The sequence below is a fragment of the Cyprinus carpio genome, chromosome A22, assembly GCF_018340385.1.
Source record: "Cyprinus carpio isolate SPL01 chromosome A22, ASM1834038v1, whole genome shotgun sequence".
Lineage (NCBI taxonomy): Eukaryota > Metazoa > Chordata > Actinopteri > Cypriniformes > Cyprinidae > Cyprinus > Cyprinus carpio.
The window spans coordinates 17,561,682-17,586,018 of record NC_056593.1 but is presented as its reverse complement, the minus strand read 5'-3'; the positions used below and the strand labels follow the sequence as shown (position 1 = coordinate 17,586,018).

Genomic DNA, 24,337 nt, shown 5'->3' with positions numbered 1-24,337 from the left:
TATACAGAAATACTTTGCCGACAGAACTTGCTCGGGCATTAAGAATGACCATAATAACATTTCAGATGCTGTGCAATGAGACCGGTCTGCTAGTTAGTCAAGTATTGCTGTCCAATAACACAAAGTCACATGACTTTTTTTGATGCGCAGAGGAATTTAAATGTGTTTCCATCCCCCACTATTCGCATTAACTCTTTTTCAGTTAAAAAGTCAAAAACCACCTCAAGCGAGTGTAAAACGTTATTTACAAATGAAAGGATTTTTTACTTTATTCGTTTCTGATACTTTTAAATGCACATAAAACAGGTTGATGGAAACATAGCTAGATTGGTTTGTCAGTGATTTAAGAAGAGTTCACTTATATCTGGTATTTTAAGCTCTTTTGAAATTAAAAAGAAATTTTTATATATTTGAGTTTTAAAGCCTTCAAAAAGTTTAATAAAGCTTTTAAGAAATGGAATTGATAACAGGTCTATGTTTTCTATTTATTTATTTATTATTCTTACTGGTTTGATTCAATACTACAATTGTAGTATTGACTTCATTCTGAATGGTAATGTAGCATTGAACAGTCAGATATTTTTATTTTATTTAATCAGTTCTATGGAATTGTTACACAGCTTTCTGGAATATTTGATTTTGATTTGGTTGGGTTGTTTGTTTCTGATGGGTCAATTGTAGAATTGTTTTCTTGATTGATTGGTCAGTTGTAACATTGGATTATAAGACTTTTTTATCAATTTTATGGAATTGTTACACAGCTCTCTGGGATACTAAATTCTGATTGGTCAGTTGTAGTATTGAACATTCAGACATTTTTATTATATTTTATCAATTCTATGGAATTGTTATATAGCTCTCGAGAGTACTTGATTCTGATTGGTTGTTTGTAGGATTGATTCTTGATTCTGACTGGTCAGTTGTAGCATTTTATTTATTTATTTATTTATTTATTATGTAAGTATATTTAATTTCTCATTCTTGAGAGCATTTGATTGGACAATGAGGTAACACTCATTTTAAAGTGCATAGGATGACAATATTGATTTTAAAAATAATAATAATAGTAATTATAATAAAATCTTGTCACAGGCATATTAAACTGTACCAGATGCTACCGAGCCAAAGCGACAGGTGGACTCTCATTATGAGGTTGATGGTGCAGTTGGACTGTTGTCAAAAATGCAGCAGATGGATTTTGGTACAGTTAAAATATCTATAGCAAAAAATTACTAAATAAATAAATAAAAGGTAAAACAAAATAAAATAAAATAAAATAAATGAATAAATACAGAAACACAGTTATTTTATCAAATAAAGGAGGTTTGTACAGGAAGAATCAGGGGGTTTAGCTGGTTAGCTTTAGCAGATTTCAGTAGATGCTGCAACAACATTTTTCTGACCCAAAACAGTTAATAGCGATAAAAAATGATTGCTAATGCTCTAAGCTAAACTGTTTAGCATATCAGATAGCATTGAGAAAGTATGGCCATTACTTGGATTTGAGAGCTAAGATCTCTGCAACAACATCAACATTACAGCAACCTAAAAGTGTAGATAATGAATGATTAATAAATACAAACGTAATTGAAAAAGACAGATTGATAGATACACCACAGCTCTGAGTTGCACTTCTGCTTTTTCTGTGTTTTAATCAGAGTTAAATGAGTCTATTTGTTTATATGCCAGAACTGACAGTGGAGGCGTTTTAGCTAATGGTTTTCACAGCAGAAAAGGACAAGATAAATGATCAACAAAAAAGAAGAAATCAGCTGAATTTGCTTCCATAAACATTCAACAGTCTTTTTGTTGTTGTTGTTGTTGTTGAAGAAACACATTCAGTATACGATCTGAGTACTATTATGGAATTTTTCTGATATTTGATCTACTTGGTTTGAGTTATATTTGCATACTGTAATAAAATAATAATAAAAAAAAATGCTACCATAAGCAATTAATGCTTTACTATAATGCTGTTTGTTTGAAATCCAATATGATAGATATACCTTCATTCAGAGAGATGAATGTGATGGTGACTGGCTAATGAACACATCTATCCCTGTGTCTTAAATGACAGTAGCATCTGTTCACCCTGAGAGTGAAAAATCAGCTCATTTCTATGCTATCAGACCCACACTGTCTTCATGGCATCCAATAGCCAATCAACTCGTTGTAGTAAATTAAGCTCAAAAGGGAAATGTATATAAATAATTGCAAATAATTATGATTGATTACAATTATTTATATGAGCTGCAAGTAGTAACTGTAGCAGAATTAAATTGCCATCAACTTATCTGTTCGTCCAGTGAACATTTCACGTAATTTCATATCAACTCTAAGAAAGGATATTTTCGTGGCCACAGAAAATACTTTCCTACAGTATTAATGCATTAGAGCATGTAGCAAAATCGGAATCGCAAAGGGACATTGATTTGCAAGGCAGAATCAGAAACTCATGTAATTTGTGCACAAGAGTTTTATTAACTACAAACTAGTCTAAAAAACAAACAAACATACAGTCACTCATACAGGGGAAAGGGCTAATGAGACTTGGATGAAACCATCTGGAAAACCAGAAAATGAATCCATGAAAAAGTTAGTTAACCACCTGCCTAAAGCTGCCAGCGCCGTTTATAACGGGGTCCATAGCTTATACTAAACTTATGTTTTGTTTAGTTAAATGTGCGATACTTGCATTGCCTTGGCCTGGAACGAGTGTTGGGATGCAGTCTCAGATGAAAGTCTTGATGGTTTGGAGGTTCGGTTGTGCAGGAGTCGCGATCATGTTCTTCCTGGTTTGAAGAGTGATGAATTCCAAAGATGTTCTGACTCGATGGTGATTGGGAGTTTCTTCCCAGTGGAAAGGGAAAAAGAGCTAAGAGAGACATCAGCTGAGATCCTAGGATCTTTGGTGAATGGAAAGTCAAGGCCGAGGGCCTGGCACGAACTTAGGGTGTCCTTAGAAGCATTCTAGCTCACATCCTCATCTGGAAGACAGAAGACTTAGCAGAAGAAGAAGAACAGCGTGAAAAGAGAGGAGCGGAACTGTGCATAAGCCTTTTAAGGTCTGGGAAGGTTCATGCCTCTCAGGATGGGCTTGTCCAATGAGAAAGGCTGAAATTCCAAGTGGGAGGTTGGAAACAATGAAGAGTTTTACTCCCCTTTGTCTGAGAGCATGGTAATTTGCATTTGGAACTCCATTGAGAGTTAATGCAAAACTACTAAAGGATCTTAGAACACTAATATATTGCCTATGTACCAACATATACACTCTCGTTTAGATCATCAGAAGACGAACTCATAGATACCAAACATCATATAGATGAGGTTATATTAACTAGTGATCTATCATAAGCATGAATAAAACATATACAATATACAAAAGACAATATACAAGTAACAACAGTAACAACATACACAATGCCCTGAAGTATATGTGTGTTCATTCAAAGAAAGGTTTTCCTATGAATTAATTAGAGAAGAATCCATTTTGCTGAGCACTGTGTGTCTTTCCTATGGAAAATATAGTGAGAGGGAGAACTCTCAAACATGCCAGTAGGTCGTAAAGGTTTATCTGATCTGGCTGAGGGGCCTTGGCTGCCATGGTAACCAGGGGCCTTATGTCGTTCACAGACATCCTAGCACCCAGTATGTTTATTATTATCTGTTAATCTAATAAATAACTGATTTGTTAAATCATATGACAAATGGTGTGTCTGATTGGTCCAGACGCTACATGCTCTATAAACACCATTAGTGCTATATAATCCTTTGAGTGATTTTATTGAGATATTGGTAATAAAACTTAATGACCAGTCTATGACCAGCCTAGATGGCATTTTAAGGGAGGGGAGTTGTGAGAAATGCAGATTATAAACATGCTTATTTTTCATTTAGTATTAGATATGCACAGTAACGATTCATTTGGAGCCCTAGTCTGCACAGCAGTGATTCATTGGAGTCCGAGTCTGCTCAACAGTGATTCATTTAGAGCCGGAATCTGCACAGTAGTGATTCACTTGGAGCCCGAGTCTGCACAGTACCAATTCATTTGGAACCAGACTCTGCGCATTAGTGATTCACTTGGAGCACAAGTTTGCACTGGACCGATTCATTTGGAGCCCGAGTCTGCACAGTACTGATTCATTTGGAGCCTGAGTATGCACAGTACTGATTCATTTGGAGCCCGAATCTGCACAGCAGTGAATCATTTGGAGCCCGAGTCTGCACAGCAGTGAATCATTTGGAGCCCTAGTCTGTGCAGCAGTGATTCTTTTTGAGCCAGAGTCTGTGCAGCAGTGATTCATTTGGAGCCCTAGTCTGCGCAGGACTGATTCATTTGGAGCCTGAGTGTGTGCAGTAAATGTGGGCCACCTTTGGCAAAAATGTGGCATTTTCGACAAAAAACAAACAGTGTTCAAAACAAATTTCATCAAAATATGCAACATAAAATAAAACACATCTACACCAATTTTGATCTGGGCCAGTTTTGGCACAGACATGGCACAGTGAGCATTGGCTATTGTAGCTGTGAGCGTAAAGTGGCCCACATATGATGGCACAAATGTGGCCCAGTTGTCCTCAAAAGTATCTGGGCCAGTTTTGGCAAAAATATGGCACGGTAAGCACTGGCTAATATGGCTGTGAGCCTAAAGTGGCCCACATATGATACCACAAATGTGGCCCAGTTATCCTCAAACTTATCTGGGCCAGTTTTGGCAAAGACATGGCACAGTGAGAACTGGCTAATGTGGCTGGCTAAAGTTTCCCTTATATGATGCCGCAAATGTGGCCAGCATATAAAATTACAAATATTGCCCAAATAATTAATAACAATTTGAGCCACTTTTGGCAAATATACGGCAAATTAGAGTGGACCACACAAATGCCATCATTTTAAATAGTATGTGGGCCGGAGTAATAATGTATGTTGGATCTGGGCCAGAATTAAAATCAATGTGGCCCAGATTTGGGCCAGTTATGCTTTATTTGGGTTATTCATGGCTGACATTGGGCCTTCTTTTGGCTTGCTTGTGGCCCAAATCTGGCAAACAGGAGCGGACCGCCCAATTGCCATCATTCCACGCAGTTTGTGGGCTAGATGAAAGTGTCAGGTGTGGGCCTGATCTGGACCTCAGGAATTTTGCTATCTGGGATAGTATAAGGGAAGTAAATAGGCTCTTGACTGACAAATGGCAACCCCAGAATGACCGACACTGAAAAACAAAATTAACCAAGTTTTCAATCACTTGATTGACATGATTCTAGTTCATTTGATTGACATCCTCCCACTGCCTATAATCATTACATCTAGAGATCCAGCAAGTGCAGCTGTGCCGGTTAGATGCATTTCACTGCTCGTTACATCAACACAATTACCATATCAATTACCACATAATTTAGAGAATATAGAGGTAAAAAAGGAGGAAAATACAAAGAGCATGAGTGGGTGAAGAAGAAAAGACAAAGAGGATGCGAAAGAGGGAGGAATGAATCCATATTTATCTTTACACAGCGCATTGCCAAATATCAAATCAATTTCAGTTGGGAAAAGAAATGAAACATAATAAAGATATAGGGTGAGCAGAGGCATATATCACAACCTCCCTAAGATTTGTACTCAAGATTTCACCAGTAATGTATTTTCATATTGGCAGACACAACTGCATTTCTCTTGCACAAACAGGTCTTGGAGAGTAATTTATTTTCTCACAGTTTGCTTTAATTTATTGCAGTAATTCATTTTCTCATTCTTTGCTTTTCATGTCAATATGGTATGTTTGATGGTAAGTTTAAAACAAGTTCGATAAATAGTAATCTAAAAGTAATCTAAAAAGAAGTCAGGATGCATTACCTAAAATGAGTAACTTAGATTACGTTTCTAACTACTTCTTTTAATCTGTAATTAACATCTGTGTGTGTGTGTGTGTGTGTGTGTGTGTGTGTGTGTGTGTGTGTGTGTGTGTGTGTACATGGTTTTTCTATACTGGTGGGGACTTAAACCTGAATACACACCAACTCATGGGGACTTAATTAAGGTCCCCATGGGTACAAAAGGCTTATACAGAATTGTTTTTTTGTTTTTTTTTAGATTGTAAAAAAGGCAGAAAGGTGTAGGGTTGGTGTAGGGCGATAGAAAATACAGTTTGTACAGTATAAAACCATTACGTCTATGGACGTACTTTGTGTGTGTTTTTGTGTGTATACGGAGCTGAGTAGTAATTACATGTTATCTGTTTTTTTTAATCTGAAAATGAAATATCCGTTATTAGATTAAAATACTCTGAATCACACTATAGTTACTTTTTCATTGATTACATATTATTCACACAATAGTCATAAATTATTCATTATTGATTCTTCCTAATTCTTCTTTTTCATCTTTTAGACTTTACTTTCTAAAATAGCCTACTGCTTGTATACATTCAGAAAGTCTTCCAGTTTTGTGGACATTCACACAAAGACCAACCACTAGTCTGGTGCTGTAATTACACAGAAAATTGAGAGGCCACCCAGCATTTGACCACTGAATTTACAAAAAATCATCACAGCTTCAAGATGTTTCTTCTCGGCATTTCAACCTTGCATCAACTACATTACATTTTATTTGATTTATCACCGTTAGTGGGGTTTTAACCATGCATTACTTTGGATGGCTTTTGACTTTCAAACACATTAAAAGGCACAGTCATGTTATTTCTTATTTGTAATGCAGGGAATTCCAGACTTTTTTTGTCAGCCGAAACTCTTTCACCCAATATGTTTAAAAGTTGATAATTAAGTATCGCATTTGCAAGTTTACTGTTTCTTTGATGTTGATTAATGGTCACATGACATGCAGGTACCCAAATATATACATACATACATATATATATATATATATATATATATATATATATATATATATATATATATATATTATATATATTGATTTAATTAAAGATTAGCTTTTCATTAAACTCATGAACCCTCTGCAGTTTCTTTATGAACCCCAGTTTGGGAAACCTTGTATGTATTAGTAGTTTAATGCACTTCATGTTGCCAATAACAACAAATATAATATATTTTCTTTATCTTTGCATTTTTATATCAATTTGGTACAAGATTATCCTATTTAAATCAATGTGACAAACTAGCTAGGTCAAAAGTAATTAAAAAGTAGTCTGATTATATTACCTAAAATGTGTAATGTAATGGATTATGCTGGATTATTAACCCTAACTACAATTTTTGGTGTGGAATCAGTAACAGACTACAAAATACTACAACATTTATTTCTTAGATATCTAGATTTTGCATTGCTTAATGTGTTTTGCTTTGCCAGCTGATAAGCAGCATAAGCAGAATTAACAGTAGAACCATACATTAAAAATGCAGTAAAATATCCCCCAAACCCTAAATTGCGCATGCGTCATTTTTGATATACGCTGGATCTCTCTCTGGCTGCCATGAAGGTATAGAAGGCTATATATATTTTTATATGAGATACACTTCACTTGTATTCGGGCTTTCGTTTTATATTGAGTGCCATTACTTGAAATTAAAGTTTGAAAGTCGGCAATGACAATCAAAAGTTACTGGCAATCACTGCAATTTTTCAACCAGTCGGCAATGACAATCAAAAGTTTATGACGGTAAAATGCAGATGAGGAATGTTTAATGTGTCTGATTAATGCCGGTTTTGATGTGCTTGTTGATGTGTCTTGCGAAGGCATCTCTTGATGGTAAAGTTTCTCACTGTAATTTGCTTTATAGTAATAAAGGGGCGGGTGTGATGATGTGCCATCTAAATAGCAGAATGAATTAAGCAAAGAGCACTTACATCTCATAAACTTTCCCCATTATCCCATGGTAAAATGGGAATTGAAGGGGTGTTAGGACAGATGGCTAAAAGCACACAACCCAGGTGGAACAGTTCTGATTAAATACTATAGCTTCAACCAATGCAAATTGGTTGTAGTGTAACATTTGTAAAGCAACTGTTGGAAGGAATAACAACTTTATCTTGTGCTCTGTAACTGTCTCTAACCAATGGAATATGTATTAGGAATTATGGACATTCCAAATTCTGACAATGAAAGGCCAAGCTGCTATTTATGTTGTGGAAACATCCAAAATACATTTGCTGTATCCCAGTTTCTAATAATTCCACACAAACTGGGACTCGCTGAATATCACGTACGCAGATATCTGGACGCGGTTGGCTCTGAGTAGTGTAGGTATTAAATTTATCTTTTTCCAGAAATTAACTACCTCCATGAAAGATCTTTTCCATGACTGCCAGGTATGTCATATTGATAACCGTGTTGTGAGTGGTGACTAATTCATTACAGTAATTGGCTGCAGCATGACCAGTCTATTTCTGTTCTGGTTGTTAGCAGATATTTAGAAAAAAAAAAAAATCAGAAAACACTGCTACAACCAGTTACTCTGCTTATAAATGTGGATTCTGTGTTGGAATGTCTGTTTTTGTTTTGGTCTGTGTAATTCCACCAACTGTCAATTTACCCAATAGTATTTCGACACCCGGGTTGCCAGTTGACGGAAAACACAGCATATTGTAGCCATCAAAGCCAGCAGATGAAAATGGTCAGAGATTGCAGCTTCTACTCGACTTAAAAAGCCTCGGCATCCATGTAAAAAGCTATATGACCAGAGGAATATTAAAACACAGACTGATAAACTCGTAAAGTTACAGTTTAAGGCTCATCACCTTCCACTGATAGTTGTGCTCTTACCTGCTATGTCCCTTAATGTGGCAACCCTAGTGAGCGTGAGTATAAGGATGAAGAAATACAACTGAATTTGATATAGTGACTATCTGACTGCACATAGTTTATACTCAATCATTATTTTCTTAGAGTGAAGAACATTTTAATGATCTAAAGAACAACCATTCTTGATTTCCCAAAGAACCTTTCAGTGAAACATTCTAAAAAGAATCATTATTTTCTTAGAGTGAAGAACATTTTAATGATCTAAAGAACCACTATAAAGAGGCTTTTGTAGAAAGGAAAAGTTCTAATGAAACCAAAAGTTCAAATAAACATAACCGCAAATAAATAACCATAATTTATTATTTTCAAAACAAATCAATTCAAAATCAACTCAAGACAATAATACCTCTATGTTTCATTCCGGGCTACATGTGTGGACATACAGTGGAACGAAATGTTGTGCCTCACAGGTCCACTGTGATACATAAATACAGACATACAACAATGAAGTAAAGGGGAAAGATGGTTCATGTTTCAGGAGGTAGGGGGTTTGTGTGGGGGTTTCAGAGGAGGGCAGGGTGATTTGAGTTCAGGACTCTCACAGCCTGGGGGAAAAAGCTGCTCCGGTACCGTCTTCCTAATGGTAGGAGCTGGAAGAGACTGTGGGAGGGATGGGTGGGGTCCTTACACGATACTGTTTATTTTCTTTGCTGGAGCAATGTGTATTATGTAAAATCTCCAGGATGGAGGGGAGGAGGGGCCTCACGAGGTCACCGATGATCTTTGCAGCTGTGTTCACTGTCCGTTTTGAGTTCAGGACTCTCACAGCCTGGGGGGGAAAAAAGCTGGAGAGGAGTACTGGAAGAGCGGTCTGCTGCACTACAGTTCCCGAACCAGACAGTGATGCAGCTGGTCAGCACACTCTCTATGGTTCCTCTATAGAATGTGGTGAGGATGGATGGAGGGAGACTTGCTCTTTTCAGCCGGCGGAGAAAGTGTAGCCGCTCTTTGAGAGTGACATGGTGTTGGTGGTCCAGGTGAGATCCTCTGTGATGTGCACCCCCAGGAATTTAGTCCTGCTGACTTCTCCACAGTCGAGCTTTCGATGGTCAATGGAGTTTCTCCTGAAGTCCATCACAACCTCCTTTGTCTTCTTCACATTGAGGGACAGGTTGTTAGTGCCACACCATTCAGCCAGCTGTGCCACTTCCTCTCTGTAGTGCGTTTTATCGCTGTGGCTGATGAGACCTACCACCGTTTTGGGAAAATATCACATTTACCTGTTAGAGCACTAAAAAAAAACCCAACCCTGAGAATTCACACTTGTTTGTAACAGTCCTAGACTGTTTTGTAAACAGAAAGAAATCTGCCTGTGAACCGTGTGAGTTAGCCAATCAGTTCACTTGGAGGTGGCTTTCTGCCAATGGAACGATTGTTTATTCTACCAATGGCAAACTGGGGATTATTAGTGAAAAACTGTCACTAGTTTTACCATTTCTTTTAATGCCAGTTGTGGTGCAAAAATTGCTTAAAGCAACCAATGCATGGAAAAAAAAAATTCTAATTTCTCAGAGAAAAGAAAATCATACAGGATTGGCATGAAATGAGGGTGAGTCTAACAACTTTAATCAGACCCAAAACTGTACCATAATCCATTGAATATTGGAAAGAGATTTAAGACTCTAGCTGTAAAAATGTGAAAGAAATGAAACTTGCATGAGTTTAGGATTCATAAAGAGTTGAACATCTGATGGATGCAGACATGACTAAGAGTTGATTGCGTTTAAGGGTGAAAGGTTTGCTTGAGCTGCTTGAATTGAATGAGTCAGGTCGTCTTAACAGGGCGGGAATGGATCGCTTTGTTCTCACAAAGTCTGCAACCCCTTGTGGTTTAGACACTCCCTGTTGGGGAATAACTACTTGGTATAACCACAACAACTGTCACGATGCTTGAAGCGTATCCTCGGGTCCATTACGTGTAGCAGACCGCAACCACCAGTGAACATTTTGCATGCTAATGCTTTTCCAAAGCATTTCTCTTTGCGTTTAAATTCCGACAACAACGACAGTCTGGGTTTTTGTTTGAAAGCAAACCAAGTGTGAACTGGATACTGGTCAAAGGCCTCACACTTTTCCACTTAATAAAGGATCTGATGAGTTTGCCGAGGAAGATAATTGCTTAATTTACAGAAGTTGTTATTGTTTAATGCAGAAACTAATTGTTTCTTCACAGTTAATCTGTCGTCCCAAGAAGCGTAATCGCACAAGTCATGTCAATATTGAATTCAAATAGCAGTTGTCAGCGGAGTCCGGACAAATCTTCTCTGTCAGTCGAGAACAAGTCTCTCAATAATTTGGTTTCAATTAAAATCCCATTCAGGATGATGTTCTGCTTCTCAGTGACGGATACTTGTCCTCTGGCCAACCTCTGAAATGGATAAAACGCCAATTAAGACCTATTGTAAAGGACACCCTATCAATTCAGCAATTCAACAGAATGTAGACAGGTGGTTTGTGAAGTTTATTCTTCCTGTATAGGCCATGATGTTCAAACCATATTTGTAGTAAACCCCATTTTAAGTCGAAATGAGTCCAAATTATTTTCTGTGGTAATTGACTTTATGCCTAAAATGCTGTCGAAACTGCTTAACTTAAGCTTCAGTTGTGTTGAACCCAGAACATCCTTTAACCTAATGTGGTGAGTAATGCGTCTTACCTGAGTTCTTGCGTGAAATAAAATCCATTCATTAACACTAAACAGGTGGTATTTAGTAGATTTTACCAGTTCATCAATGTAGGCCATGTTAGTTCTTCCAGTATTTCTTTGCTCAGCATGTTTAGCTACTGCCATCTATTGGAGACACAATAAAATGACTAGAGAAACCTTCAACACTAGCATCAAGAGATCTACAGCATATTTTACATACACTGTACCAGTTTACCAAGTTTAGACCCTTAATTTAAATGTTTATCATTATCTTAAAGGGATAGGTTACCCAAAAATGAAAACTGGCTCATCTTCAGGTCATCCAAGATGCAGATGAGTTGCTTTATAAAAACAGATTTTGAAGAAGAAACAAACTCTAATGGATTTCTACTCTAAACCATCAAATGAAATGGTATGAGTGGTTTTGAACGAATAAATAAAAATCATTCTTTTTTTCACCACACCATCAATAACCCCTCCTGAAAAAACCTCATAAAAAACCAACCTCCCTCCCCCCGCTACACACAAAACAAACTTGTTTTTTTAATCTCAAGCAAGACTGTACGACATTGACATTACATGATTTGACAGATTTTTACATAGAAATGGCGACAGTGCACTACGTTAAAATAAATGATCATTCATGTTTTCATAACCGCTGGCCAAATTCAAAAACGACACTAAAATTAAATCATCTTTGAGAACAAGTGGGCCCTCCTGGTGTTTTGGTTTCGGGGGCCCTATGCTCGCGTATTTTGCGTATAGAGAGGATTGGCTCTGTATATATATATATATATATATATAAAGGTTTTTTACTTAAGTGGGTTGAGCATGTTTCCAAATTTGTGACCTGTAGTGTTGTCAAAATGGATTACATGAGGGTTTTAAAATAATGTGGTGAAGCTGAGTAATGCGTATTTGACTATTTAATGTCAATTTAATTAAAAACTCCATTATCTCTAAACTGCAGGCAATAATTTGTTTATCTATCAATATGTCAGTGTAGGCGGTTTTTACGGCAGTTGTTTACGTGTTTATCTACTGCCATCTATTGGAGACACGAACCATACTAATATTGGTAAGTAAAGTAGATAAAGTCAAGTTGAAGTGTTTTGAAAAAGTTGTAATAACGATGTATGAAAGAGCGCTCTTTTAAAAGTGTTAGGCTATTTTAACGTTTATAGCTCCAGCTGCAAATGACTCAAACTGACACATAACGTCGTTTATTCACTTAAGATAGTTTAACTGATGAATATTAGCCATCGGTTTCTGCACAAGGCAGCTCTTCTTGTCCAACACTGTGGGACGGAGTCGCGGAGCTCCATTTGCAGGCTAATGTTGCATAGATGATGGGCTCTCTGATGCACGTGAGATGCCAGCAGAGACAGATGGAGGCTCCTCTTGGACGCCGACCATTGATTTCCAATGATTAGCATTAGGAAGCAGCCCTGCTCTTGCTAACTGCCTGCAACCATGAACATGTGCACTGAGTTTTAATTAACACAAAGTGAGACGCGTTTCATTAACATTTGAAAACAGACGTCAAAAGAAGTAGTACAGCAAGAGAGAATCACTTTGAAACCTCGGCATTAAGATTATAGTAATATTTAGTATTAGTTTGCCTTTATGTGATAGATAATTCCTCCAGACAAGAGTAGCCTATTTATCTGATTCTGTGCTGAAAATATGAATATAAATCTTCAGACTGAAGGCTATACATCACTGTACATCAATGTAATTACATACTAAGATAAATTAGCATTATTAACAATTATTATTTACAAAGTCTATGATGAATGAGAAACATCTGCACTCATGGAAGATTATTTTATTGAATGTGAGAACACAAATGCATAAAGTAATCTTGCTAATATCAACCTATAAGATAAAGGCCCTTCATATAACTTTAGAACAATGGATTTCCAGTCGTTTGTGCGTATTATACATAATACTGTGTTGAAAGTCTCAAAAAAGCATTAGATAGATATATATATAATCCCAGTGCAAGTAGTCAGTAGCTCAAGAAATTAAATTATAAACCAAATAAACAGTCGATGAACTTGTAGAATGGTTCAGTTTATAGCTTTCCCGTCATGGATGCGACAGTAATTTGACGTCATAAGAACCTTCCACCTGCAATTGGAATAAACATGTTAATTCAGTCCAGAACAAGGCTAATGGTTTAGGTAGACAGACGAGAGACTCACGTCGAAACGTCCAATGGAAGCTGCGGTTTGGCTTGCTTGAATTATCTCAGTGAGTGCCCACATCTGCTGAATGCTGGAGGAAACCGTCTCTGGATCAGGAAGTCCCTAAAGAAACGCACACATACACACACACACACAAACATTAACTGCAGCATTGTTCTGTATATTAAAGGTATAGAGAACTCAGAAATCATCATCTTTTACTCACCATGACATTGTTTTTAACCTTTTAACCTTTAGCATTTTGCTTACACAACGAACAGTGTGTGTGTGTAAAACAAAACGAAAAGCAAAAAGTGGGAAGAATCTCTGTATTTGTTAAGTTGCAGATTCAATTATGCCCAGCAAGTGGCAGTAAAGTACTATCATAGAGAGGAGAATAATTATTATTGCAAGAATTAATATCCTTTAAATATTTGTTTTAAAGCATGCATATTGTGATCGTTTTCAAATAAACATATTCATCACAAAAACATAAACTAAATCTTGTCCATATGATGTTTCAGAGTATTGGTCTAAATGTTGATTGTGACTTTAGATAATATGGGCATAACTGGGAGAGCATATATAGCCTGCATTTATTTGATCAAATAATACGGAAAAAAAAAGAAGCAGTATATTGTGATATATAACTAAAATATTTGATATATAAAATATATATAATATATATATATATATAATATATATATATTTATATATATATATATATATATAAACCGGTTCTGCTAATATTAAAAAGAAACGGCATTATTCTAATATATAATATATATCAATCAAGGGTTCTTGCAGAAGTCTTACTAAAAGTTATTAAAATCCATTTTAAAACAGTTAAACCCCTAAAAGCAGCAGAACGTTTCCAACTTTGATAATGAATCCATGAATAAAGCCATCCCATGTGCTAAAAATTCAGAAAGATAATTTTACAAGATAATAAATTTAAAAAGCAATTATTTTAAATTGTAAAATGTGCATGAGTATCTTCCACAGTATATTTTCCAGTACAAATATCTAAACATCCCTGAATAAAAATACATTTTCTTGAGACACAAACTTTTTTTTAAATATCTAAACATCCCTGAATAAAAATACATTTTCTTGAGACACAAACTTTTTTTTTTTTTTTTTTTTTATATGAAATTGGACAAAATTTAATTTAATTTTTAGTTTATGCTTTAAACAAGAACACATATCTGTATTAAAATTTGTTTTTCCTTTGAATTAAGTCGTTTTTCTTACCACATCGGTCCATATTTGTTCTTGTTTTAATCAAGAACTCATTTCATTTTGATCAAAACGTAGACATTTGAACTGGAAAACAAGACATAAATACAGAGGAAGAACATCATTTTTTGCAGTTATTTCCGTATTCTAGTGGTTGGGAGTAGGGGAAATTAATGGAGATCTAAGATCTGCTAAAAGTTGTATTTTCTCAACTTGGAAGTGTTGCTAATACAACATATTTTGCATTTAGAGACTATATTGATGTATTGTGATCCATTCAATTTATTCCTTTAATTTTCTTTACTTGGTCTTAAAAAGTATTAAATTTACTTTCATAAAACCTGCAGAGACCCTTATACGACAATATAATAATAACATCAAGTAATAAGTTCACACATATTCCTGACTTTTAATGAAAACTTGTTTACACAGTTCCAAAGATGCATAAAGTTCATAAGCTCCTCATAAAGTTACCATGAACATGTCTTTTCTCCCAATGAAATACTGCAGGTAAACAAGAAATTATGAATTATGATTCCTTTTGTAGGTGGTGAATCTGTTTAAACAAACATTAAGTTGAGCATTCATCAATGAGGCTAAAGAGACACTTTCAAAGCATCAAACAAGCATCTTACATTTCTAATGCAAATGACAGATAAATGAGAAAAAAAGGAATTTCATACATTTTCGTAATTATCTTTTCAGTCTGTTCTGAAGCCACAGTTTTATTAACACCTCACAGCTGCATAAATACATAGAAACTACAGAGACGCTTGTGTGTTGGTAAATGAAATTGTATTAACAGTCTTTCAAGGGAGCATTGTATATGCTGTTAAACAACTAGTTGTTCAGTATTCATTAGATGACAACTGTTGCATATTATAACAGCAAATTATACAGTAAGACACAAAATACTCACATTCAAATCAAGAGGTTCCTCTACAGGTGTGAGAGGGGACAACCAGACAGGAACACCTCGCTCCGAGTCCTGGACAGACAAAAACAACACATCAACTATGAAGGTTTTGGTAAATGCAAAACAAAAACCAAGCAAACAAAAATGAAAAAACAAACAAACAAACAAACAAACAAACCCTGATCAATTCTTGGTAAGATACTGCTTCAAAAAAAAAAAAAAAAAAAAAAAAAACTAATCTCTTTGACAAAGACAAAACTAACATCCATTTGTCAACTTTGTAGGTTTTGGTAAAATACTGATTCAAACTAAACAAAACAAAAACCAAGAAACAACAAAGAAGCACAGAAAACCAAACCTGGACCTGGGGGTGTTCCAGAAAGCAGGTTGTGTGACATATACTCAGAAATGTTTAAGGGTAAGTAGCGAATAAACTTTCGGTTCCAAAAATGGATGTAACTCTCAGGATATGTAAGTAACCATAGCAACTTGCTCTCTGAACATAATCTGCTCCGGAGTAGGTACTGTTTCAGGGTTAGTTTACTTCAGTTCTATCAGCACATGAGTGACCTTATAATATGACATTTGTTTACAATATAGTTATCAAATATCCTATATATATATATATATATATATATATATATATATATATATACTGTATATACAGTTTTATGATTAATCATAAAGAACTATTATAAGTAATAAGGTAATATTATATTATTCTAATAAGTTATTATGTTTATTTTATTGTCATATATAATAGTTATCGACATGTATTATCAATATCGATATATATTATATAAAAGATATTAAACAAACAAAAAAATATATAAAAAAACCATCAATTAGGTGGCAATGTGAAGTATGTAAATGACCATTGAACAAAAGAAGAGGAAAGAAGCAGCATGGCACGCTTTTTCTTAGCATCGGTTTCCATGGTGATTCGTCGCTCTGTTGAGAATGTCTTGTGTGTTAACCTTGAACATGCTTTGGGTTGACTGAACTTACTCCCGGATAGGTTTTTGGAACCACATACCTCGAGTAAGTAAGGTTTGGGTTAATCAGCTGAGAGTTCAGGGTATATGTGAAGTTAAGTTAACCTTGCTTTCTGGAATACACCCCTGGAAAGACAAAAATAACATCCAGTGAATAATTCTGTTGTGGCACTTCTTCAAACAAAACAAATCAAAACAAAAATCAATCAAACAAAATGCAGAACAACATTAAATCAAATAAAACAAACTTAAAAAAAAAATAAAGCAAAAAAAGCAAAAGATCTCCCAGAGTATTGGAAAGAAAAATATAACATCCACTGATCAGCTCTGGGTTTTGGTAAAATACAAATGTAAACAAAAAAGAAAGAAAGAAAGAAAGAAACAAACAAACAAAAACTTCATAGAAACAGAAAAAAACAAAACAAAACAAACAATAAATAAAAATCTCTCTGACCCCTGGAAAGACCAAAATATATATAAATATGCATAAATAACATAACATCTCAAAAAATAGTTCTAAACTAAACTAAACTAAACTAAAACTAAGCAAACAAAATTCAGAACAAAATAAAAGCAAATAAAATAAAACAACCTTAAACACAGGCAAAGAAAACAAACTCCAAACAAACAGAAAATGTGAAAATACTGATCAACTTGTAGAAGCAAACACACACACACACACACACACACACACAAAAGAACAAAATCTAAATATAGTTATTGTTTAACATACAATCTAATTACAGACATAATTTTGCAGTCATTTTATAGTGACCAGTGTTGGAAGTAACATGTTACAAAAGTAATACTATACAGTAACTGATTACTTTTTGCTGTAACGCAATAGTGTAAGGCATTACTAATTAATTTTCAGTAATATTTTACTCGATACACGTTCAGTAACGCGTGTGTTACAACACACTTTTAGCCCATAATTTAGTTGTTAAAAGACAAAAAAAAAAAAAAGACCGCAAGATATTAACAAATCAAAAATGCCGCAAGTAAGTTCTATTTCCTGTTCCAGTCAATAGCCGCGTGTGGTGTCCAAGTTTGTAAATAAAGACTAAACGACAGCTTCTGATATATCTGTTTAGCTATTTATTTCATTCATCTCCCTCTCTCTGGTGGAAATTTGTATATGTGATTTTTTCCAGATGAAGGCGTGTTTAGGGTGGGTTTCAGCCTCGCTCAGTATCGCAAATGGCCAGTGGAAAAGCGGCTAAAGACCTGAAATATTTCAGAAGACTGTACATGTGCGAGATGGACGTATGTGCAAGTTGTAATGGCATTATCATTACATTATGGAAATGTTGTGTCTAATATGAAATAGACCCAAGCTTTTCAGAGGACCTGTATGCAGATTTATCACTGTTAACTATAAACCATACTTTTAACAGGTACTATTATCATTGTGATAAGTCTGGCTGTCATCCTTTATTGCATTGTCTTGATCCGCTTTTTTCTTCACCAATTATAAGCTATCGTCGTTATTAGCTAGCCTGAGATAGCCTTGTGTCATTATCCATACAGCCTGGGTTGATCACCCTCTACTGGATGTAAAATGCTCTGCACTACATTCTGTCATTTTAGAATGTTAAGTATGGTAACAATTTAGAATAGGGAACACTTATTCACTATTAACTATGAATTTTCCCCCTAGTAAAGCCTAATTAACAATGCTGAATTAATAGTTTTAAGGTAGTTGTTAAGTTTAGGTATTGGGTAAGATTAGGGATGTAGAAATAAATCATGTTTTATACGGCATTAATAGGTGCTAAATTACTACTAATAAAACTGCTTCTAAATTCTAGTTATATGCAAAAGCTAATAAGTAACTATTCACATCCAGACAGCCTGGGTTAAGTGTTACCTTAAACAAACTTCTGTAGTTATTTTGGTTGAAAGTAACTCAAAAGTAATACAGGTGTCATGTAACGCATTACAATTCTGAGACGGTAATATTGTAAGGTAAGGAATTACTTTTAAATAACAGTAACAAAACAGTCTCCCTGTCGTCACATTATCAGGCTCCAGCAACATCTCAAAACCCAAATAGAGAAGAAAAGACCTCAGCGAGAAGTTACACAAATTTGGGAGAATTCCGGGCCTTTCACGCAGCTGTCAAAGAAACAAAAGAGACAAAATACATAAAAAACATAACCAACTTAATAAATAAATAGAGACACTAAAGACGTGTGTTTCCAAGCTTTAATTAACTAGACAGAATGAAACCCTGACACTGATTTCACAAGTTTCAAGTAGTAATCTGCAAAACAGAACTGCTCCAAACACTTGATGTTTGTGAAGCGTGTGAGCTAAACAACATCTTTGATTCCTTCTACTCCAGCTAACAGCCTGATACTTGAGGGACTGTTTCTGTTCATTCTTTGCTTGGAGCTTGTTCATGTCAGACTGTTTCTCTGGAAAGATCTTCTGGAAACACACTGTGTTCTTTCACAGATTGTGTTTGATTGTGCTGTATTCTGTGAAGAATGAAGGCAGCATTTATTTTCTTAAAACACTATTATTATCTATATAATTAATAATGACTAATTTAATTCATATATTTTTTTTTTGTAACATTATAAATGTCTTTACTGTCAATTATGATCAATTTAATTGATCTTTGCTGTACAAAATTATATATACAGCAAAATTACACACTAGGCTGGCAGGATATAGCTACAATGAATTCAAATCACTGACCTCAGTTAAGGATCTCAAAGAACAGCTAAAATGTTTAGGCTTAAGCAACCAAAACAACAACTACAAGTAGAAAATGTCTAACCTCAGACTAAAATAACCCAAACAAAACCCAGTTAAGTTTATCACAAAAAAAATCTACAACTTTTCTGATGCAGAGGAGTCACAGCGCTTGCCAAGTCTGCCCAGTTAGCTGCAACACTTGTTTTTTCTTTCAAATTTTTCATGTTATCTGCTTATTTTCTCAGAGATTGAAGAGATTTTGCAGGCCACCTCCAGAAAAAAACCATGCAAATGCCACACATTATGCCACACAATATATACCAATAATATACACCACCTATATACTAATATTGTATTTTCATCATATTTAAAACAGTAGCAATTTAGTCCTCATTTTTAGAAAATTTTAGGTCTGAGGCTACCATAACCTTCAGTTTACCTTTTAAGGATTTTAAAACAGCTACAGAATTTGTTTCAATTTAATGATGCAGCAAAAATAACTTGTTTTTTCCACAAAAAACCTCAACAAAACTCATAATAAATGAACCAGTTAGCTGCAACACTTGTTTTTTCTTTCAAATTTTTCATCTAATGTCTTTTTGTGTGAACATATCCTTTCAATTCACAATAAACCTCCATATAACTGAGAAGAAATGTCCTTGTGATTATAAAAACCTGCAAGGACTTTGTTTTCAATATTTGTCCCTGTCTTAATAAAGACTTACTTATCATTGCAGTGTCCGTTGTCATCAAAAAACAGTTTATACAGATTATGGCAGATGGGATGAGATCTGTGTGGTGTCCCAGGTGGGTTTTTCAATGCAAATTTCATTTGATGCCACTAAAGGCGGCCATACAGCACAGAACTCACGGTCCAATCATCTGAGAGTTCAGTCGAGGACTCGCATCTAATATCCCTGTGTCTTTGAAACGAAGCTAAAAAGCGTCGAGGGAGCCTGATCTCAATACATTAAAGCAGTCATTACAGGCAACTCACAGATCAAAGACCGGGACGTCAGATCCCGGGAGAGCCACAAATGGGCCAAATCACCGTGATGACAAACAAAATGTTCTGCGATTATGCTGCGATGGCTGACAAAACTGTTAGGGTTTTTTAATTGAAAAACTGATTATATCCTGCGGACATAATTGATGGTGTTGTCTCAGAGGAAATTATTTAAAAAGATTACACAGACTGTGCTTTGTGCATGCTTACAAAAGCAGAAATGATGTATTTGTCATATATAGGTAAGCTGTCATATCAGTACAATTTATAGAATTCAAAATCTCTAAAGGTGCAGTTATACTAATTGTTGTTTGGCAGTCATTTCACGACACCATTTTCAACTAAAAACGTAAAAACTTTTAATGTGTTTTGGCAGTTCATTTACATGACAATGGTGTATTGGGGGCCCAATTTATGAAAACGTTGACGTCATTCTACAGTGTTTGCTTATAAAGTCACATTGCCATCTACTGGCCAGGCGTGAATAATACAGTTTTTAGTTTTCGTGGATCTATGTGAATGGAGATAGTTTTGACAATGTTACCATATGTATGCAAACTTTTTCAAAACACAAATGAAAAACTTTTCAGTTTTTAGAAAGTCGTAGTCATGTAAATCCTCAATAGCAATCCATGCATTTGGGAGTTTCTCTTGAGGTTGTTCATCTCATTGATTTCGCTAATATTCAAGACAATGAAATTTTTTGGCCCACAAAATTTTGCTAAAATAGTGTTACTGTGGCCGCTAGGGCTGGGACAATAAATCGATGCATTTTGATTCGTGGATCGAATCTGAGATTTTCGGAATGCATCGTGATTCTCTCCGGAATCGATTCTGAGCTTAGTTTTTAACAGCAGATGGAGCTCTAGGCTAGTTTTTAACCGCACACTCAAATGCTCACGAAGAAGAGTGTTCGGCTGAGTAATGTAAGTGGTTAAATGTATTTGCATCTGCTTTTATGATGCAAGATTAATGTAAACACAGCCCACTGTGAACATCCTTGTAATTCGCTTCAACCTTCTCGAACTTTATGCATGATTATTCTAGGTTCAAGTGGTGCATGTGTAAGGAACTGGAAGCAAGCAGAATAAAGCATGCAGTGCAATCTGCTGTTAAAAAACTAAGCTCAGAATCAATTAAAAAGTGAATCACGATGCCTTTGGAAAATCTCAGAATTGATGCAGAATCACTGCAGAGTTTTGCTCCAACCCTGATCAAACTCACCTACCTGTGATTTTCTAATGATCCTGAAGACATTGATTAGCACGCTCAGCTGTATTTGATAAGGGTTAGAGCTAAACTCTGCGGGATAGTGGATCTCATATGCCAGTGAAGACTGACACAGAAGAGAAGAAATCATTTGAATAAAGTCATTTTTGTTTTCTTTGCGCACAAAAAAGTATTCTCGTGGCTTCATAACGTTACGGTTGATCCACTGATGTCACATGGATTATTTTAACAATGTCCTTACTACGTTTCTTGGCCATACAATGTTTCAGTTGCATTGCTGTCTATGCAGGGTCAGAAAGCTCTCGGATTTCATTTAAAATATTTTAATTTGTGTTCCGAAGAAGAATGAAGATCTTACGGGTCTGGAATGACATGAGGGAGAGTAATTAATGACAGAATTTTCATTTTTGGGTGAACTAACCCTTTAACAGTTCATGCTAGTATTTTGTATTTTAGCATGTTAACTATTGTTTCCATAACCCAAAAATGGCAGATTTTTTCACTGTGATATTTTTGTGTTATTTTGTATTTGTTTAAATGATTGTGGTGGCTCATACAAACTTAATTGTATTAACAAAAACTAGTTTGGGACTGCGATTTCATAGTCTTACCTTATAGGCTGTTTATCCAGCAGTATTGAATTGTATATTCTTACAATTTATGGTTGGGTTATATAAAGGGTGACGTGTGTATGTGAGTCAACTATTTCTGTGAAATTATACATATATATATATATATATATATATATATATATATATATATATATATATATCATATATATATATATATATCTATACTCAAAACTGTTAGTAAATTTCACAATTACAAATAAAATGCAAGTAACACATTGAATTAAAATGTGACATTTTTTGTTTTATTTACAACCTTATTTAAAAATACTGTATTATAGTAATGAGAATATGAATTACATTGAAAGCACAAAAGCAGAAGTTTAGCAGAATGTTCACTCACCCCACTCACAAACAAAAAATAAATTTAATTAATTCCTGTCTCTTTCTCCCTCCCACTCACCTACCCCTACCTATCTTCTGTACATTAAATAAAGAAATAGTCATGTGATCCGGCCTCAGCGTTAGGGTTGCTCATGAGGCAGTAGTTCCTCAAACAAGTGACCCACTTAGCAGAACCGTCCTCTCTCCGCTGCAAACAGACCGTCAGATACACTGTGTAGTAGTTCTTGATCGAGATTTCTTGAATCTATACACAAGCACAGGAGATATTCCAGGATAAGCTGTGTATCGGCAATAATAAACCCATGCCGGTCGATCAATAATTGTGATCTTTATGAACTGATGTGACGTTCACAGACTCGGCGAGGGTGAGGTCTGTTATATAGAGACCAGGGCAAGATCAGATACAGCGTCTCCAATCTGCAGCGCCACAGGTGATTTTATTGTGCAGCTCACTGCTTTAGCACTCATGATTGACTTGTGATAAAAATAGCAAAAAAAAATAAAAAAAATAAAAATCAAATTTCATCAAACTGAGACCCTTAAACGGTTTAAACTTCACAAGAAACTGATACTGATCAAGACACATAATGTCAGGCTTTATTATGAATATGATTTCTTAAATATAGATTTTAAGTTTTTTCCAATCATATTTTTATGATTATTATTATTAATAATTATTATTTTTTTTAATATGCTGACTTATTATTAGAATTATCAATGCTGGCAACAGTTGTGCTTCCAATTTGTATTATTTTTTTTTTTCTTTTGGACACTGCAATACTTTTTTTCAGGATTCTTCAATGAATAAAAAGTTAAAAAGAAGAGCATTTATTCAAAATATTTTTTTTTTCTAACAATATAAATATTTGCTATCACTTCTTAATTTAACAAAAAAACACTTAAAAAAAATTAAAAATAAATATATATGAGAATAAAATCCACCTTGTGCAAATATTATGTAGTTTAAATCTTAATAAATGCTCTTCTTTTTAACTTTTATTGTCATATTTAAACTACATAATATTTGCATCTCATTCTCAATATATATATATATATAGTAGTTTAAAATATATATATATATATATGAGAATAAAATCCACCTTGTGCAAATATTATGTAGTTTAAATCTTATTAATAATACATACAACAACAATAATAATAATAATAATAATAATAATAATAATAATAATAATTAAAAAATAAATTACCAAAAATTTTAATATGTATGAAATATTTTTTTGTATTATTTAAAGAATATTTATCTCCTCATGCCTTTGCATTTACAAATCCTACAAAGCATTTTGAAATCATTTTAAATTATACGAATTTTGTCTTGTATGTTTGAATCAGTATTGTTATTATTATAATTAATATTTAATAAAATATGAGTCTGCTTTTAACCTGGATGGAAAAAAATAAATAAATAAATCAATCTGATCAAAGCATTTAAAAAAATAAAATAAAATTAATGGTAGGTGAGATGCCAAAAAACAGGACCTGTATGGCAAAAAGGGCGTTATGAGTGTAACGCATGTATGTTGCCTAAACATGCTGTCTATGTAGGCAGCGTTTGAGTTTTCAAACACGGCCAGGACACACCACTGCAGTGCTTACTATATTCAGCTGTCTGTCTCGCTCTTTGGACTGAAATTACCTTG

The 24,337-nt window shown here is 34.7% G+C and overlaps 1 protein-coding gene across 1 annotated transcript; it reads right to left on the bottom strand.

Annotated features, from left to right (window-relative positions):
- Positions 1-13,515: 13,515 nt before the first annotated feature.
- On the bottom strand, positions 13,516-23,147 carry LOC122135030 (nicolin-1-like). The gene is made up of 5 exons (XM_042712480.1): positions 23,067-23,147; positions 22,776-22,923; positions 15,772-15,866; positions 13,632-13,736; positions 13,516-13,557 (listed from the first exon to the last, which is right to left on the bottom strand). Exons 1-5 carry the CDS (start codon positions 23,145-23,147, stop codon positions 13,516-13,518), a joined length of 471 nt encoding a protein of 156 aa, XP_042568414.1.
- Between the last annotated feature and the right edge of the window lie 1,190 nt (positions 23,148-24,337).

Excerpts from the sequence above, each read along its gene's own strand:
- LOC122135030 (XM_042712480.1), bottom strand. The coding sequence starts at position 23,147 with ATGAGTGCTAAAGCAGTGAGCTGCACAATAAAATCACCTGTGGCGCTG. Across the intron at positions 15,867-22,775 it reads TGAGGCCGGATCACATGACT|TTGATGTGTTGTTTTTGTCT; the intron begins ATTTCTTTATTT and ends AAACCTTCATAG. Across the intron at positions 13,737-15,771 it reads AGGAACCTCTTGATTTGAAT|GGACTTCCTGATCCAGAGAC; the intron begins GTGAGTATTTTG and ends GCGTTTCTTTAG.